The sequence below is a fragment of the Amyelois transitella genome, chromosome 18 (genome assembly GCF_032362555.1).
Source record: "Amyelois transitella isolate CPQ chromosome 18, ilAmyTran1.1, whole genome shotgun sequence".
Classification (NCBI taxonomy): Eukaryota; Metazoa; Arthropoda; class Insecta; order Lepidoptera; family Pyralidae; genus Amyelois; species Amyelois transitella.
In genome coordinates this window covers 405290-423896 of record NC_083521.1, presented here as the reverse complement: position 1 = coordinate 423896, position 18607 = coordinate 405290, and the positions used below count along the sequence as shown (strand labels likewise).

Here is an 18607-nt window from a genome sequence, read left to right as displayed (position 1 = left end):
CTTACGATACCAATGGACGTAAACTATCTAAAACCGCACCTTATCATAACAAAACTAGTGACGTTCAACCACAACACGAGAAACACCCATTGTATAGCAAACAAGCGTAAAAAGTAATGAATACATTCTGATTTTTACCCCAGGTAACACTGCCCTACAAGTACATATATTGAACGTATATTGACCTACTGTGATCGTTGATAACTGGCAACACAATGACCGCGACTTCGTTCGCTCTTAAAGTTCACTCTCTCATCTTTCATCACAATTTTAAAAACCTTCTTTCGCATTTAAAAGTAGCCTATATTCCTCAGGGTCAACTCTATCACTGCACCAAATTTAGTCAAAATAGGTTCAGTGGTTAAAGGTTTATAATATTATTACTGATAGGTACTTCCTAATCCATAACTATCCTTTGGATCTTATGCAATTACACATTCAGTCGCCTGAATGTTTATTAATTTCGGCACTGTGTGATTCCCAAAACAATTGGAAGTCTAAAACTGACGATGAGATGTCAACAAAATTGCCTGCAACGTTAGTAAACTAAACACTCCTTCCTGTCAATGTTTACTACGAAGGCATGGCAACACTAAATGTTTATACTCTGTGGTATTATGTCAATAGGGTGTCGATTGTCAAAACTACTCGATTTACCTAATTTCATCTCGATTATGTTTATGCGTGTGGTGATAATCGTAGTTATGATAACATTGGATGCAGTTGACGAAACTTTATAGCTTGTGGATGAGTTGAAGCTGATACATCTTTATGTAATCTTATTACAAGGATTCTGTAAGATAAAGTTTATACTGAAAATGTTTTACAAGTTTAGGTGAATTATTTAGAGGAGCGTTATTTAGAGAAATTATCTCATTAAAAATAACCTTAGTTGCTTATTTGTTTGAATGAAAAGTTGATAGATCTATGGAAAAACCCATTATTGCACATTAATAATAACAGAATCACATACTTATTATTGCCGTTTGGTTTCTAACACTATGGAATAGGACCTCTCCACCTTTTTCCTGTAAATGTAAAAGGCGACTAAGGGATAGACTTATAAACTTAGCATTCTTCTTTCAGACGATGGGCTAGCAACCTGAATCTCAATTCAATTATTAAGCCATACAGCTGAACGTGTCCTTCTAGTCTCCTCGAAATTGTTCGCTCTGTCTACCCCGTAAGGGATAAATACGTGATCATATGTATGTATGTTATAATTAATAATTAAATGTTTAATCTTTAGACAATTATATTGTCAGAATGTCTAGAGTGCAAAAATATGTAAAATGTAAAAACTCGACATGTTTTTAAAGTGATAACGAAAAAAAAACGGTAATTTTTCACGCACTCGCATACGACTTTAGCGAGAACTTGCTAATAGGCCCCGATTCGGTTTGGTGGTAAATATTTTAACAAGTATTGATAAGTATGCCGTGTGGTTCCCGGTACCAATAAACAAAAAGAATATGACCATCCATCTCTTTCCCATGGATGTCGTTAAAGGTTACCAAGGGCTTCAAGATTTGAGATTATTCTTTTAGGCGGTGGGATAGTAACCTGTCAATATTTGAATCTCAATTTTATCATTAAGCCAAAAAGCTGAACGTGTCCTTCTAGTATTTTCAAGATAATGGCTCTGTCTACCCCGTAAGGGATATAGACGATTATATTTATGTATGTTGTAATGTAGTTTTTGCGGTATCAAATAATCGATTTAAGACGAAAGATAAATAAAATAAATAAAACTATTAAATTTACTATGACATAAATACAATTTCTTTTTTTTTGTCGATGGGCTAGCAACCTGTCACTATTTGAATCTCAATTCTATCATTAAGCCAAACAGCTGAACGTGGCCTTAAATTAAAAAATATGGCGGAAATTAGGTATAGTTTTATTCCGTTTTATACGCTTTCTCTAATTTACAACATCCAATCAACCTTTTTTTTCTTGATCTTTTTTTTTTGTTTTTAACTAGCCCTTCGGTACCTACTCAACCTGATGGAAAGCGGTCACCGCCGCAAGGCCGCCTTACGCAATGTCGCGAGGCGGGCGGTGTGGTTGCGAAATTCGACAGCTGTTCCGTTTGTAGGTTCTTATTTGCTGATAACGCGGTAATTGCGCGGATTTTATTTTAATATTAACTACTAAATATAAAAAGGGAACTTTCACGTGGATTTTGTAAAAGACGACTAAGGATATAAACTTGGGATTCTTCTTTTAGGTGATGGGCTAGCAATCTGTCACTATTTGAATCTCAATTTTATCATTAAGCCTATCAGTTGAACGTGGCCTTTCAGTTTTATTATGACCACCCCGCAAGGATATAGACTTGATTGTATGTAAGTATGTATGTTTGTAAGCCATCCATGTATAAAACCTTAATAGGTACCTATTTTTCAGATCTATCAATTATTTTTTGCACAACTTGAATCTGTGAAAAGGTTTTAAATACAAATGCACGCTTGATTTCTGAAGTGAAATATTATAGTTACGGCCATGAAAAATATATGCCATGTTCGAATTTGATAACGTTATTTATTGCAATGGCGAACGGCTAGCAACCAGTCACTATTTGAATCTCGATTCTATCATTAAGCCAAACAGCTGGACGTGGCCTATCAGTCTTTTTAAGACTGTCAGATGTGTCTACCCCGCAAGGGATAAAGACGTGATTATATGTATGTATGTCACCGAAAAAAAAAACTGAATAATCCTGGTAAAGGGTCAAGTCAACCTGAAACCGCCTAGCTTGCATGAATAGAGTTATGAATGTGGATGAAGCGATGGAAGTATGCAGAGATCGTGACAAGTGGAAAGAGGTAGTCTCTGCCTACCCGTCCGGGAAAGAGGCATGATATTATGTATGTATGTATGTAACCGAACAGGATAACGAATCCTTAAAGTATTTACCATTAAATGTGAAACTTAGAGAAAGCGTCATTGTTGTGGCGTCCAAAACAATTGCATATTCAGACGTTTGTCTTCGTGTCAACCTACATACAAACAAACAGACAGACAAAACGACACGTGCTCTTTGATTAAGTCTTATTATGTATTTATAATAACAATGCCGTGTGGCTCCAACCAGTTACTATTTCAATTCTATCATTAAGCCAAATAGCTGAGCGTGGCCTATTAGTCTTCAAGACTGTTGGCTCTGTCTACCCCACAAGGGATATAGACGAGACCATATGTATGTAAGCAGCCCGGCCCCGACAGGTTGAACCGGAATCGAATCCCGGCCCCCGCGTCCCGCGCCGCGCGCCTAGACAGCCTAACATTTAACCTAACAGTCACTACTCTGACCTTATTAGGTCTTCGTGTTATATAACAACTGCTCGAGGCTTTACTTTTTACATACATATATATAATCACGTTTATATCCCTTACGGGGTAAACTGAGCCAACAGTATTGGAAAGACTAAAAAGCCTCATTCAGCTATGTGGGTTAGTATCAGAACCGAGATTCAAGTTTTTTCAAGCTTGTTGGCTCTGTCTACTTCGCAAGGGATATAGACGTGATAAGTATAATGTATGTTATGTCTAATTCTACTAACATCTGATTCTACTCGTACTGATATTTTAAACGCTTAAGTTTGTAAGGACGTGTGGACACGTGATTTTTACTCTTTGACGCAAAATCTGGATGGATTTAAAAGAAGATTTTATTATATTCTTTTATCCCGAAATTCCCACGGGAGCGAAGCCCGAAACAACTATAACTAAAGATTCTATAATCTAACCTCACGATCCGCAGATCCGTGGGGTCCTAAACCTAGGCACTTAGCGGTCAAACACCTCCCAACGTGCGCCCGCGCACGCACAACGTGACCGAACCATTACCTTCCTCTTTGAGACCCTGGTTAATGTCAGGTGTTCAATTATACTGAATTTGTAACAGGTGGGTTAATATACATTCATACATACATATGGTTACGTCTATATCCCTTGTGGGGTAGACACAGCCAACAGTCTTGAAAAGATTGATAATAATAACATGCATGTGGGTTAATATGCAGCTATAAAATATTTTTTTAATTTGTTTGTCATGTAAACCTGCATATCCAGGTTGTAGGGCTGTTAAATCTTGCACTGCATTCGTGCTTTTTCCCAACTATTACGTTTGCCTAAATATCTAAATATCTTGAACGGATTTTGAAAAGTGATAAACATATACATAAAATCATCTCTGCCTACCCCTCCGGGAGACCACATCTTTCCACTTGCCACGATCTCTGCATACTTCCTTCGTTTCATCCACATTAATAATTCTCTTCATGCAAGCTCGGCGGTTTCGGGTACTCTTGACCTGATCCTTTACCAGGACGTCCTTAATTTGATCAAGATACGTTCGTCTAGGCCTTCCCACTCCGACCTTTCCGATAAAAATATCAAGGGAGATCATTTCATTTCATACATACATCACGTCTTTATCCCTTGAGGGGTAGACAGAGCAAATAGTCTTGAAAATACTGATTGGCCACGTAGAGCTGTTTGGCGTAATGATAGAATTGAGATTCAAATAGTGACAGGTTGGTACGTAAAATTTCAATCCGTCGTTGTTTTTACAGAAACCTACGATTTCTTATCTGCCTTATCGACCACAACCGCAGCTGAAGTGTGAAAAAATAACGAGAGCAATAAAAATTTTAATTTTATTAGGGCATGGTAAATATGTAGTTCTTTAGCTTGGAAGGGAACGTGGTATTCGGTTAGAGGGCTGACAAAAACTGTGAGTATCCAAATTCTAATTATTCAAATTCAAAACGTTTATTAATTATTGTGGGACACTTCAGTACCTTTCACTTAATAATTGTCATATCTTTTGGTTTTACAACATTGGTTGACGTCAAATTAATTACTTAAAACTAAAATTACTCCCACTTCGTGCGGAAGAAGCGGTAACGAACTGCACTGCAGCATTTTCTTCAACAACGTTAACTTCATAACTCTCCAAACTTAGATAAGAAACGTGGACGATAGAATACATTGTTTTTGATTAATTGACTTATTTAAATGTCGGTGAGCGAAGTTGCGGGCAACGGCTAATAGTTAATATAAGATAATTTGTTACATATGTATGTATGTATGTTACGCCTCAGCGCCCACAGGTAGAGGTCACGGGGATTTACCTTATGTTATGTTACCAATGCATGCGATTTGTTTACTTAGCTCTTAATCGTTTTGTTCGCCTTTATGCGCACGCGCCGTGCGCACATTTCCATATAAATAAAATTATATACATACATACATACATAAAATAGTAAGGGTAGGCAGAGACTACCTCTTTCCACTTGCCACGATCACTGCATACTTCCTTCGCTTCATCCACATTCATAACTAATAGGTAATTATATATTTTTTTTATTTACACACTAATAGGTGGCCGTATTAATAGACGGAATCTGATGATTGAAATTATTTTCTTGTAATGTTAATAACCAATACAAGAAAGACACAGTGCCGTGTGGTTCCCGGGTGCCCCGTGGTTCCCGGCACCAATAAAAAAAAAATTGGACCACTCCATCTCTTTCCCATGGATGTCGTAAAAGGCTAAGGGATATGCTTAAAAACTTGTTTATGACATTTCGTATGAATGAAAGTAACATACATACATATATATGGTCACGTCTATATCCCTTGTGGGGTAAACCGAGCCAACAGCCTTGAAAAGACTGATAGGCCACGCTCAGCTGTTTGGCTTAATGATAGAATTGAGATTCAAATAGTGACAGGTTGCTAGCCCATCGCCTTAAAAAAAGAATTCCAAGCTTGTAAGCCTATCCCTTAGTCGCCTTTTACGACATCCTTGAGAAAGAGAATTATTTATTTATTATTATTATTTTTTTTTTGTATACTTATTCTTTTTTGTACTGGTGCCGCGGGAACCACACGGCACTGAATGATAGTAATCCATTCGATATGTAAGCACCTACCTCATTAGTTGACCTTTCTTGTGGTCAACTTTTGGTCTTTCGGTACGTAATCACAAAACTTCCCAAGGTGAACTGCTAAGGTTATAGTTACATACTAATAATATGAAACTTTATAGTTATATACTAATAAACTGATAAGGATTTAGATTTTTGTATCTATATCTATCTATAACGAATAAGCTTATATTGATATTTTTTTCCACAGATTTCATTCATGTTTTTTAATGTAGACAATGTGCATTCGTCCATGATTTAGATTTATGAGATCTATATTTGTAAATTGACGCCCGATGAAATGGCTGCAGTGTAGTTTGTTCCGCCGCTTCTTCTACACGTGCGCTTTGGAAGCGGTAGTAGTTTTAATTAGATTTAAGTGATGTGACGTCAATAAGTATTACCTTGTATCCAATTTTAAAAATAAATCTAGAGTAGTAAGTCTATTACATAATGTAGCTGAACAGCATGTTTTAAAATCCTGAAACTGTATTTTCCTTTAACTTGATTTCAAGAAATATAAGATATAATTTAAAAATCTAAACTAAACTTATAGAAGTTATACTAATAGACTATTAAATGACAAAGTACTTATATACGAATAAGATAATAAAATTTTACGTAGTAAATGATAAATTACACGTAAAAACCCCCATTAATAAATCAATAGTTTAGTGATATATTCATTCATTCATATAATCAAGTATGACTCTTGCGGGGTGAACAGAGCCAGCGGTCTTAAAACACTGACAGGCCACGTTCAGCTGTTAGCCTTATTAATGGTATTGGGATTCAAGTAGTGACCAATAGTTAAATAAGCTTATCCCTTAGTCGGATTTTATGACATCCATGGGAAAGATATAGAGTGATCCTATTTTTTTTTATATTAGTGCCGGGAACCACACGGCCACATTTACTTATATAGATAAGTATAATATAATACCTAATGCTTAACCTAATTACCTTACTAAGTAGGTATTGTGTAATGAATTATGAACAAACATATTGAGCTTACTTTAGATAATAGAAAACGTGCTGAAGATGGTCATAAATCATACAAACGGATGAATGAATTAGAAGCGAACAAACAGGTTTTGTGAATAATTATTTAAAAGTTGTCTACTATATGTACTATGATTTTGTAGAAAAACTTATTTGTAAAAGTTGAAAAAAGAATCTTTACGCGGTTTTTATACACACAATATTTTGACATGAGTACGTAGTTATAGGGCGTTCTTCGTTTTTTCGTTTACTAAAAAAAAATATATGGTTATGCGTGGTTTAAGTAGGTAGGTATGTATTATTGAGGAAAAAAAATAAATTTGAATTAGTATATTTTTTTGGGAATGGGAACGAAAACAGATAGAAACATATAAGCTAGAAAATAAACTTTTGATTTTTACCAATCGGCACATAGCACACAACATCCAAATATGAGAAACAATATTTGAATTGGATATATTTACATTATAAGATAAGCCGAGATCTCGCTCACAACCTTCAAAACTGTCGAAATATCTGATAAATAAATCAGAAATAATCGCCCGACGATTATTTGAGTACAGGTCACCCGTTACGGCATAACACATTCACTTTTAAAGTTATTAACTATTATTTCACAAGGGCATTCAAATCAAGTTTTAATTAATAAAAGATACATGAAAACTCACCGATTTGTGTTAATTTTCAAGTCTTAACTGCTTCTAAAACTGCTATGGAATTGTCTGTTTATGTTTACACACTCCGCGTAAATAAACAAAAAAAAAAAGAAACGTAAATGTCAAACGTCAAATTGAAAATGGCGCGAAACGTGTTCCCCTGGCGGCAAACTACGGCGTTGTGCGATCCGCTGCCTACGCGACTGTGATTACAACATACGAGAATACGGAGCGAGTAAACGCGAAACTAGCCGTTCATAATATTATCTGTGGCTGTGTTATGGTATTTGCCTGCTAGTTCCAGTTTGTTTTGCTCCTCAATCGTTATGAGCATCTACGTTACTCGTCTATCATGTTATAGGAAGGAGGTTTTAATTGAAATACATGTGTCGTGATTTGTTAAAACTTAATGAATAATGAACTGAATAATATAGAATAGAATAGATTTATTTCCAAAATTGGATACAAGGTATCACTTATTGACGTCACATCACTTAAATCTAATTATAACTACTACCGCTTCCAAAGCGCATGTGTAGAAGAAGCGACGGAAAAAACTACGCTGCAACATTTTCACCGGACGTCAATTTACATAATCCTACTGTAGCCATATCAATGAATTATCATAACTATCAGTGCTTTGGATATTTTTGCATCGTGGGGAAGCTGACCATGTGTAAACGCTGTATTCTGATCAGGTTCTTGGCGGTTCATACAAATAAGGGTTAGATGCCTCTGCAAGGTTTTGGAGATTAGGCATAAGAGAATCCATGTAAAAACCATAGATAAAATCCTGCTAACTACAGGATCGCGTTCGTAAGTGGTCCTAGGCTGCTCTTGATAGAGATGAAAATATAATCGGGACTAACATAAGGATCATGACAGATACATATTATCACCTCTTCATCCCTCACGGGGTAGACAGAGCCAGCAGTCGTGAAAAGTCCGAAAAGTCACGCCCAGCTGTATGGCTTAATGATGGAATTGAGATTCAAATAGTGAAGTTTAGCAACATGAAATTCTATGTATTTATTCTAGTAAACTTGAAATTCTTCTTTTATCATAGGCTAACCTTTCCCTTGACCGACTTTTGCAATCTGCTCAGGAAGAGAAGCAGCTGTCGCACACATGATACATGATGAGAACACACTTATACTTAGGTACATACATACAAATAATCACTTCTATATCCCTCGCGGGATAGATACAGTCAACACTCTTGAATAGACAGAAGGGCCACGTTCAGCTGCATGGCTTAATGATGGAACTGAGATTCAAATAGTGGCAGGTGGCTAGCATATCGCCTACAAGAAGAATCCCAAGTTTATTAGTCCTATTTTTAAGTTCCGTGAACAACATAGCACCCGGGAACCACACAGCACTTACAATTAACAAAAGGGTGATGATAAAGAGGCGCAGACGCTTGTATAACGAGATGTTGTGAGTAGTTTTATTGCAAAATGCTGCAGTGCAGTTTGTTACCGCTTCTTCTGCACTGACGCCTTGGAAGCGGCAGTAAACTTAGTTTTACCTAAGTAATTTATTTGACGTCAACCAATGTTGTTAAACCATACGTTTTGACAATTATTAAGCGATATGAAGTATCCTATAGTAACGAATAAAAATTTTGAATTAAAAAAAAAATACTGGGTGCAAGCTAAGGTCGCTAATGGAACAGAACAGCATCGTTGCGCAGGCGGCGCTACGTCATGCGCCGGATTGATATGTCACAGTTTCGGCGTGACCAGAATGCAATTGGAGGTTCTCAATTTAAAATTGTTGGTTTTTTGGCAGTAATGTCTACCGTAGAAATAGATTTATTTGCTTATGGCGATACAAGGTATCGCTTTTCGCAGACAACATAACGCTTTCTAAACGCATGTGTAGAAGAGGCGGCAGAACAAACCACACTGCATTATTATCACCGGACCACAATTTATAAATATATTACTTTTAAATATAAATCGTGTACGAATGCACATTGTCTACATGACAAGGAGAACAAGTATAAATTTAAGAATTTCAATACAAATATTACGTCATAAAGTATAATTATGTATTAACTGTACAAATAACATAATTGGTATAATATTGTAATGGGTTAATTTGACTAAAAATACACACAAATATCACGATAAAAAAAAATTTTTTTGGGGAACTTTAACCATATTATATGTATAAAATAATATAATAACTTAATTTAGGATGCATTTGGTGCATCGTGGTAGCGTCTTAAATATACATACTTAACTTCTAAACTTACCCCGCTTTATTTCTAAGTTTGACACAAGCACCTGCAAGCTACAATGGTGTACTGATATGCGCTCGCGCAGCACATCGATATAAATAAGTCGACATATCGATATCATTTGCAATGGGCCGTGTCAAAGCTCGTGTCATTAAAATATCTGACTATCTGATGATGTGTACATGTTTCAACTGTTTCCTTCTAGATTTTGAATTTCGTAATTTCATGACATTTTGACAGAATCACCGAAATTCCAATGATGTTTTCTCTGGGTGAAGTTTCCACAATACTATTACAATTCCTGAAGGAAGAATAGAATAGAATAGATTTATTTTTCAAAAAGAAGAGATCTCTTTTAGTGTTATGTCGCCTTTTGCTGCAATGTTTTTAAATACATACATACTATATCCCTTGCGGGGTAGACAGAGCCAACAGTCTTGTAAAGACTGATAGGCCACGTTCAGCTATTTGGCTTTAAGATAGAATTGAGATGATTTTTAAATACCTACATGTGAATTCGGTGGAACGTTCACGATCAGCTGTATGGCTAAACTTATTGATAGAATTGCCTACAAGAGGGATAACAAGTTTATAAGTATATCCCTTAGTCGCCTTTTACGACATCCGTGGGAAAGAGATGGAGTGGTCCTATTCTTTTTGAAAAGACCGAAAGGTCACGTTCAGCTGTTTGGCTTTATAATGTAATTTAGATTCAAATAGTGATTAATATCTTATATATATAAAATTCTCGAGTCACAATGTTCGTTCCCTTACTCCTCCGAAACGGTTTGACCGATTCTCATAAAATTTTGTGAGCTAATTGAGTAGGTCTGAGAATCGGCAAACAACTATTTTTCATAGCCTTTAGTGATAAGGGTTGTCCACACTTAAAAATTTTTTTAACTACATATACCTAACTTAAAAATATTTATATGGCAAAACAACGTTTGCCATGAAGCAAGTAATATAAATAAATACGAGTATACCTATGCAGGACAAATTACACAGATTGAATTAGTCTCGAAGTAAGTACGAGACTTGTGTTACGAGATACTAACTCAACGATACCACATTTCATATTAAAAATTTATATGTATAAATAAACATCCAAGACCAAAGTCAATCAGAAAAAGTTCGTTTCTCATCATGCCCTGGCCGGGATTCGAACACAGGACGCCCGTTGTCGTTGACAAGCGTATTACCGCTGCGCGACAGACGCCGTAAAATAAGTTTAAACGCTTTGTTTTAAATCTATTTTACCTATTTTTAGATTTAAGTGTTTTCAAATGTACTAAATATCTTTAGTCAGTTGTCACACCAAATCATTGTTACGTGATGAAACCAAGGTCTATTATCAGTATTATGTCATGTAACTCGAACTACTTATATTATGATAATTTTGCCACTTAAAATTCAAAAGTGCTGTAAGAAACTTCGTGACTGATCTTCGAAATTTGTCGAGTATGACGCATGTATCTTCAATATATGTATTATATGCTGTAATTTGTATATCTTTCTTTAGAATAATAGACATTTTCATAAAATAATATCATAAAGTATTCGTGTGATTTCCGGCACTATTAGAAAAGAAAGAATAGGACCGCTTCATCACTTTCCCATGGATGTCGTAAAAGGCGACTAAGGCATATAAACTAGGGATTCTTCTTTTAGGCGACAGACTAGCAACCTGCCACTATTTTAATCTCAATTCTATCATTAAGCCAAACAGCTAAACGTGGCCTATCAGTCTTTTTAAGACTGTTGGCTCTGTCTACGCCGCAAGGTATACTATAGACGTGCTGATATGTATGTATGTATTATGTTCATAAAAATAATTAAGTCACTTTAGCTGAACTGCGCCTTTTAGTCTTTTCAAGTTTTTTGACTCTATCTACCCCGTTAGGGTTAAATATGTGTGTAAGGTACTCGTACAGCTGAACGTGTCCTTTAAGTATTGTCAAGACTTTCGGCTCCGTCTACCCCGCAAGGGATATAGACAAGTATATACTTATGTATGCATATAAGATCGATCAGAAAACTACATTTTATGGTTTTATATTCCATACACCGTCTTAAATTCGTCTTTAAATTGGGAGTTGGAAAATTTTTATGGTTGATTATATTTCCATGAGATAAACTAATTTTCATATTATCAGAATATGAATGAAGGCAGCGTTGTGTGAATTTATTGATTAATAGGAATGCTGATATATAGCTGCAATCGGATCTTAATTAATCTTATACTACAATGATTCGTTTGAAAATCTTAGACGTTTGTACTAATTAGATGGGCATTAAATTGTCCACTATGTTATTATCATTGCGATAAAAATAAATATCAAGGTTTAAATCATAGAAATCGAAACATTTATTCCGATTAAAACGCTTAACAAACATTTATTAATTCATAGATATAATTACGTCTATATCCTTTGCGAGGTAGACAAAGACTGCAGCGTTGTGAGACTTACAGGGCACGTTCAGCTGTAAGGCTTAAGATAGAGAAGATACCAAATAAATCCGAATTACACTTAAGAATTGGACCACTCCATATCTTTCCCATTAATGTCGTAAATGGCGATTTAGGAATAAGCTAATAAACTAGGAATTCTTGTAGGGGATAGGCTAGAAACCTGTGATGATTATTTGAATATCAATTTCATCATTAAGCCATTCAGCGGGGGGTGGCCTTTCGGTCTTTTCAAGACTGTTGATTCTGTCTACCCCGCGAGAGATATACACGTGACTATATGTCTTCTTCCTCCTGGCTTCAGTCCCCGTTGCATCTTCACCACTCTGGAGAGGAGCCCGGGGTATGCCTTTGACCACACATCCTGGATTGGGTGAGTCAGGTTTTCACACGAAGCTCTCTCATCTGACCTCCGCAACCTTTGCAGGTAAACCTAACCCGTATTGGATCAATCATGGTAACACATCCAGTTGCCTGAATGTGCAGGTTGCCTCTCGTTGTTTTCCCTCACCGTAAGAGCATCGGTTAGTATTCAAACTAATGAACATAACTTCGTGACTATATGTATGTATGTTTCCCATAGGAGGAGAAGTGAATTTCCATTTTCACCTCTTCTTAAGCACATTACTCTTGATTCATCATTCTCAATGATTACGGGTTAACTAAGCTCAGCCCGCGTCAAATTTTAATCTGGTATTAATTCCTCTGTTCCCTTAGGCGTTAAGAGTAATCCTGGGGAAAGCCCGCTCCACATTCTCGCGAGAACCACGCGAGAAGGCAAGAAAACCAGGAGAAGCGTGAGTGGATCCTATGTGAATCGGAGACTTCTCCCGAGAGTGTGGAGCGCGCATAAGTGTTCACCTACATAGAAAATCTAAGAGCATGTGACGTCATCACTACTGTCAACTGTCAATCATAGATGAAGGAAATAAAGCGCTCAGCCAATAGCAGCGAAGAATCTAAATTGCGCAAGCAAAGATTTCACGGATTGTAGCATAAATACAACCTCCGATACAACATCTCTGTCGCGCGGTTCCCCAGGCATAACACCTAGCCTGGCGGAAGATCTTCCCTTTGGTGGCGGTCGAGCCGAATCATAGCTCCTGCTACAAGCACAATGCACCAGTCAATTCAAAATTCAATTTTTTTATTAATTATTATAGGATTCATATCGCTTAATAAATGTCAAATTTTTTGGTTTCACAACATTGGATGACGTCAAAAAAATATTTCTTAAAACAAAGTTTACTGCCGCTTCCAAGGCGTCAGTGCAGAAAAGGCGGTAACAAACTGCACTACACTGTCAGTTTGATAGGAGACCAATAATTTTAGACTTCTGTCATAATAGTTAGATCGATGATTGCCCTTTCGACTCATTAGTAAGAATAAGTTATCACCTTGATGGACTTTGCTGGTCACTATACATTTATTAATGTAGGTAATCTAAAGATAACAGTAGTTACAATCGAAATATACTCACAGATAACAGGCGATTGACCCCCAATTAGAGGTTGTAGTGACTTTTCTATCGCAGCCAATTCCTAAACATTTAATACTCATAAATAATACCTAGTGTTCTATTACACGTCAATATTTGCAGCAAGTCAAATCATCAAAAAAAAAACAAAGATATTTTAAAACCAAATTTGAGAAATGTTGGCAACCTGAATTTAACTGGAATATAGTTTCTTGTTTCACATTCTCATAGAATAATAAATTTTGAAATAAATAATAAATGTTTCTTATTTAATGACTTATATTTATTGCCTCATGAAGATACATACAAACATACACACCGTCACGCCTGTCTCCTATTGGGGTAGGCAGAGACTGTAGATATCCACTTGCTTACGATCCTTACAGACCTCGCCCGCTTCCTCCACACATATTACTCTTTTCATGCATATTCGACGGGTACTCCTAACACCTCCCTTATATAAGACACTAGCGACCCGCCCCGGCTTCGCACGGGTGCAAAATTATAAATGTTATTATACATAAAAACCTTCCTCTTGAATCACTCTACCTGTTACAAAAACCGCATCAAAATCCGTTGCGTAATTTTAAAGATTTAAGCATACAGACAAACAGACTAAAATAGCGACTTTGTTTTATACTATGTAGTGATTATAAATTTGGTCCTTGAAAGTTTGACGATAAGTATATATACATATATTTCTACATGCTTTGGCCACCAAAATTATCCCTGCAGATCTTTTTATATGTTCCGCCTGCATTTTACAAGAAACGGTCAAGAAATAATGAGCACATTTTCAGCACTCCACAGGCACTTTTCCATATAAATTTCACTGATTCTCACAAATTTCTTTCTTCACCAAAACAGTTTGTCAATATTTATAATCAAATGTGATACTTTGAGTCACGCTTTCGTCAATAAAACTTACTTCTCTCACTTGTAATAACTCAAAAATTAAAACATTAAAAAAATAACACAACACTATCAAATATTGTCTCATTCAAGCTCAGTAATATCTAATCTGACGGCTTCTCCTCTATGTACATATGTTTGTTTGGTTCGTGTGCAAATTTCAATTCGTGTGCAATGTTATTTTATTATTTTACCAGAAATACATACATATAGTCAGGTCTAGGGTAGTCAGGTACAGTTAGGTCTCAGGGTAGACAGAGCCGATAGTCTTGGAAAGACTGAAAGGCCACGTTCAGCTGTATGGCTTAATGATGGCATTGAGATTCAATTAGTGACAGGTTGCTAGCCCATCGCCTAAAATAAGAATCACAAGTTTACAAGCCTATCTCCAAGTCGGTTTTTACGACATCCATTGAAAAGAGATGGAGTAGTCTTATTCTTTTTTCTATTGGTGCCGGGAACCACACGGCAGTTTTATATAGGTTCATAATCTGTGGCTGAACATAGAATACTTTTTACACTGGAAGTTATATAGACGTAATTATATGTATGTATTTATGTAGGTATAAAACTTTTTGGGCTAAGTATCCGATTATATTACTTACATACTCGTACATGCATATGATCACGTCTATATCCCTAGCGGGGTAGACAGAGTCACCAGTCTTGAAAAGACTGATAGGCCACGCTCAGCTGTTTGGCTTAGTGATAGAATTGAGATTCAAATTGTGACAGGTTGCTAGCCCATCGCCTAAAAGAGGAATCCCAAGTTTATAAGCCTATCCCTTAGTCGCCTTTACGACATCCGTGGGAAAGAGATGGAGTGGTCCTATTCTTTTTTGTAATGGTGCCGGGAACCACACGGCAGTATTATATTAGATAATTAATATCATTGGACTTGAAACCAGTTATTTACTGTAGTTTTCCAAATTAACATTTATATCTCAACCAGGATCTTATGATTTGAAATACCTCCGTCTAACGACTAATGTATGAATTAGTGAGATAATTAGTTAGGTACTTAATATCGTGATAGCCGGCCTGGTAACACAACCCTAGCCGTTGTGCGCACGCGCCGGTTTGCGCGCACCCTTATCTGATAGCTATAATGATATTGAACGATGAAGATTACATTTTATTGGTGTCGTGTGCAAATTGTTAAGTGGGAGATGACTTTTAGAGGAATTAACCAAAAATTCCCAGGATAATTTGTAGAAATAAAATTTTTTCGTTCTCTTTTTTCTCTGGGAAAGAGTAGTGATTTATGAACCTATGTTCTTTTATCTAAGTATATTTTACCTTTGAACAGAGACTTTTATTCAATTGTCAATCACGCAATTTGAATAAAAAACCTTGGTCACGGACTCGTGGTAGTAGGTAACCAATGATATTTGACAATAAATTTCATTTGACTTACGAAACCGATCATTTATTGCTGTAGTTTGCTGAGTTAATTTTTTTAAGCGATTCATACATATCTAAACGATCTCTATAATTTGAAATATCTAGGTACATATGCTAACAAATTATTTAGTTAAATAATGTACGAAGTCAGCAAAAATAATTGTTTGACTGAGAGCTTCTCCTTAAGTGTAGTTCACCCGGCACTAGTGTCGTGTGCAAAACAAAAGCCTTTTGATTTGATTTATCAAATGTAATGAAAACTACATTAATATTGATTGAAGACATCGAGCGATCGGATGTTATCGCGTATTCACTGAACAAATACACAATAAAGTCCAGATTAGTATATAGGTACCTATTTCGATTAATTTAATCCGATATACAACAAATAAAATATTTAATTACAGCGGTCACTTCAATGAATATGATCTTTTACAATTTAAATTGTTTCATGGTACTTGTACTGACATCTAGTGGCGAATAGCGAAGTTACTGAAAAGCATACTACTCTCTTCTTTATTTAAGTTTTGCGCCATGCTACTATTGGACACTAGATGTCGCTACATGCCGATTATTACTTCACATTTCCATTAATTTCCATCACAATATGATCAAATCAAAAAATATAAAAAAGCGTCCTTTCGCGTTTATCTTACGTCCTTTCGATAATGAGTACAAAGTTCTTTGTAACAGAGAAATAGAGCGCGAAGCAAGCGCAAGTATCAGTACAGTAGGTACCTAATTAAAAAGAAAAAAAAAACTTCATTAATAAATAAATGAATGTTGCAAATAAATGAAGTTTTTATGCACACATTATTAAGACTGTTTACAAAAGGTAACCAAAGCTAATAATTTGTCTACCAGTTCACCTTTGGGACGTAATATCTCTGACATATTTTTACTCTCTTAAAACTTTCCCGCCATTACAATTGCGTTTGGTCGCAAATCTCACGGAAAAAATTCCTGAATGAAATTAAAAGTTTATGAAAGTATGCTTAATTTCAAGAATGACATAGTCAGTGCGTCAAAGCCTAAGATCCTACCCCTTTTTTTGTTGTGATGTTTAATTCAAATCCAAAAACATAATATCCTACTCACCTATTTAAATACATAATTTTTGCATTTGCTTAACTAGTAAGAAGCGAGTAAGATTTGTTGTGGTGCCGTGTGGTTCTCGTCATTTTAGAATAAAATTCTAATTATTTATTGCATAGAATGCGACCACTCCATCACTTTCCCATGGCGTATCCTTTTCCACTATCGTAGAAGGCTACTTAGGGTATAATCACATTTATCAAGAGCAAGCTCTCTGCTGGTCAGGCAGGTTAATAAAATACTTACATATTTATCTTGTTCTAGCTGCTTCTCTTTCACGTTATAAAAGTTAAATACATATACATATAATCACATATATTATATCGCTTGTGGTGAAGACAGAGCCAACAGTCTTGAAAAGACTGAAAGAGCAAGTTCAGCTGTATGGCTTGATAATTGAATTAAGATTCAAATAGTGACAGTTACTAGCCCAAAATCCCAAACATTCCAAATTCAAATTCAAAATTCAAAAATTGTTTTCGTGTGACAATTATGAAGTGTCCCATAATAACTTATGAGACACTTCATAACTTCATATCTTTCGGTTCCACAACAATGGTTGAAGTCAGATAAATTACTTAAAACCTAGTTTACTGTAGGATGTCGTAAAAGGCGACTAAGGAGTAGGCTTATAAACTTGGGATTCTTCTTTTAGGCGATGGGCTAGCAACCCGTCACTATTTGAATCTCAATTCTATCATTAAGCCAAATAGCTGAACGTGGCCTATCAGTCTTTTCAAGACTATTAGCTCTGTCTACCCCGTAAGGGATAAAGACGTGATCATATGTATGTATGTACTTAGTTTACTGCCGCTTCCAAAGCGTCAACGCAGAAGAAGCGTTAACAAACTGCACTGCAGCATTTTCTTCAACAACGTCAACTTTACGCCTATCCAAACTTGGAATAGAATGTGAACGAGAGAATACATTGTTGTGATTAATTGACTTCTAAGAAGTTCTATGAAGCAAATCAGCCTTTACCTTTTAATAGCCCAGCAAGAGAAAGGGTAAACTTGGGTGTATCTAAGTTTCAAGGACCAAATTTCGAATGTCTTAAAAATGAGAGTTTTACGGGTACTCCTAACCCAAAGTCAAATATGCATGAAAAGAGCAATGAGTGTGGAGGAAGCGGGCGAGGTAAAGTAAAAAAGTAAAAGTAAAAAGGATTTATTCAAAGAGGTCTGTGAGAATCGTATAGCAAGTGGAAATCTATGATCTTTGCCTTCCCCGATGGGAGACAGCCGTGATGGTATTTGCATGTAGGTACGAGTATGTGTAGCGGGAGCGATGATTCGGCTCGACCGCCATCAAAGACAAGATCTTCCGCCAGGCTAGGTGTTATGCCTGGGGAACCACGCGACAGACGATGTTATGTCGGAGGTCCAATCCGTAAATTTTTTGCTT

The 18607-nt window shown here is 36.1% G+C and overlaps 1 protein-coding gene across 3 annotated transcripts in view; it reads right to left on the bottom strand.

Moving 5' to 3' along the window:
- The window catches only part of LOC106138791 (high affinity copper uptake protein 1), a 31658-nt gene extending 17747 nt beyond the window's left edge, over window positions 1-13911 (bottom strand). Inside the window, exon 1 of one of the 3 annotated variants that reach the window (XM_060949093.1) lies at window positions 13796-13911. In XM_060949093.1, the coding sequence (XP_060805076.1) occupies window positions 13796-13875 (80 nt within the window). In that variant the 5' untranslated portion in view covers window positions 13876-13911. Of the gene's footprint in view, window positions 1-7609; window positions 7812-9860; window positions 10013-13795 lie in introns of those variants that run through there. The other 2 variants (XM_060949096.1, XM_060949095.1) reach the window with 2 other exon arrangements.
- Window positions 13912-18607: the final 4696 nt, after the last annotated feature.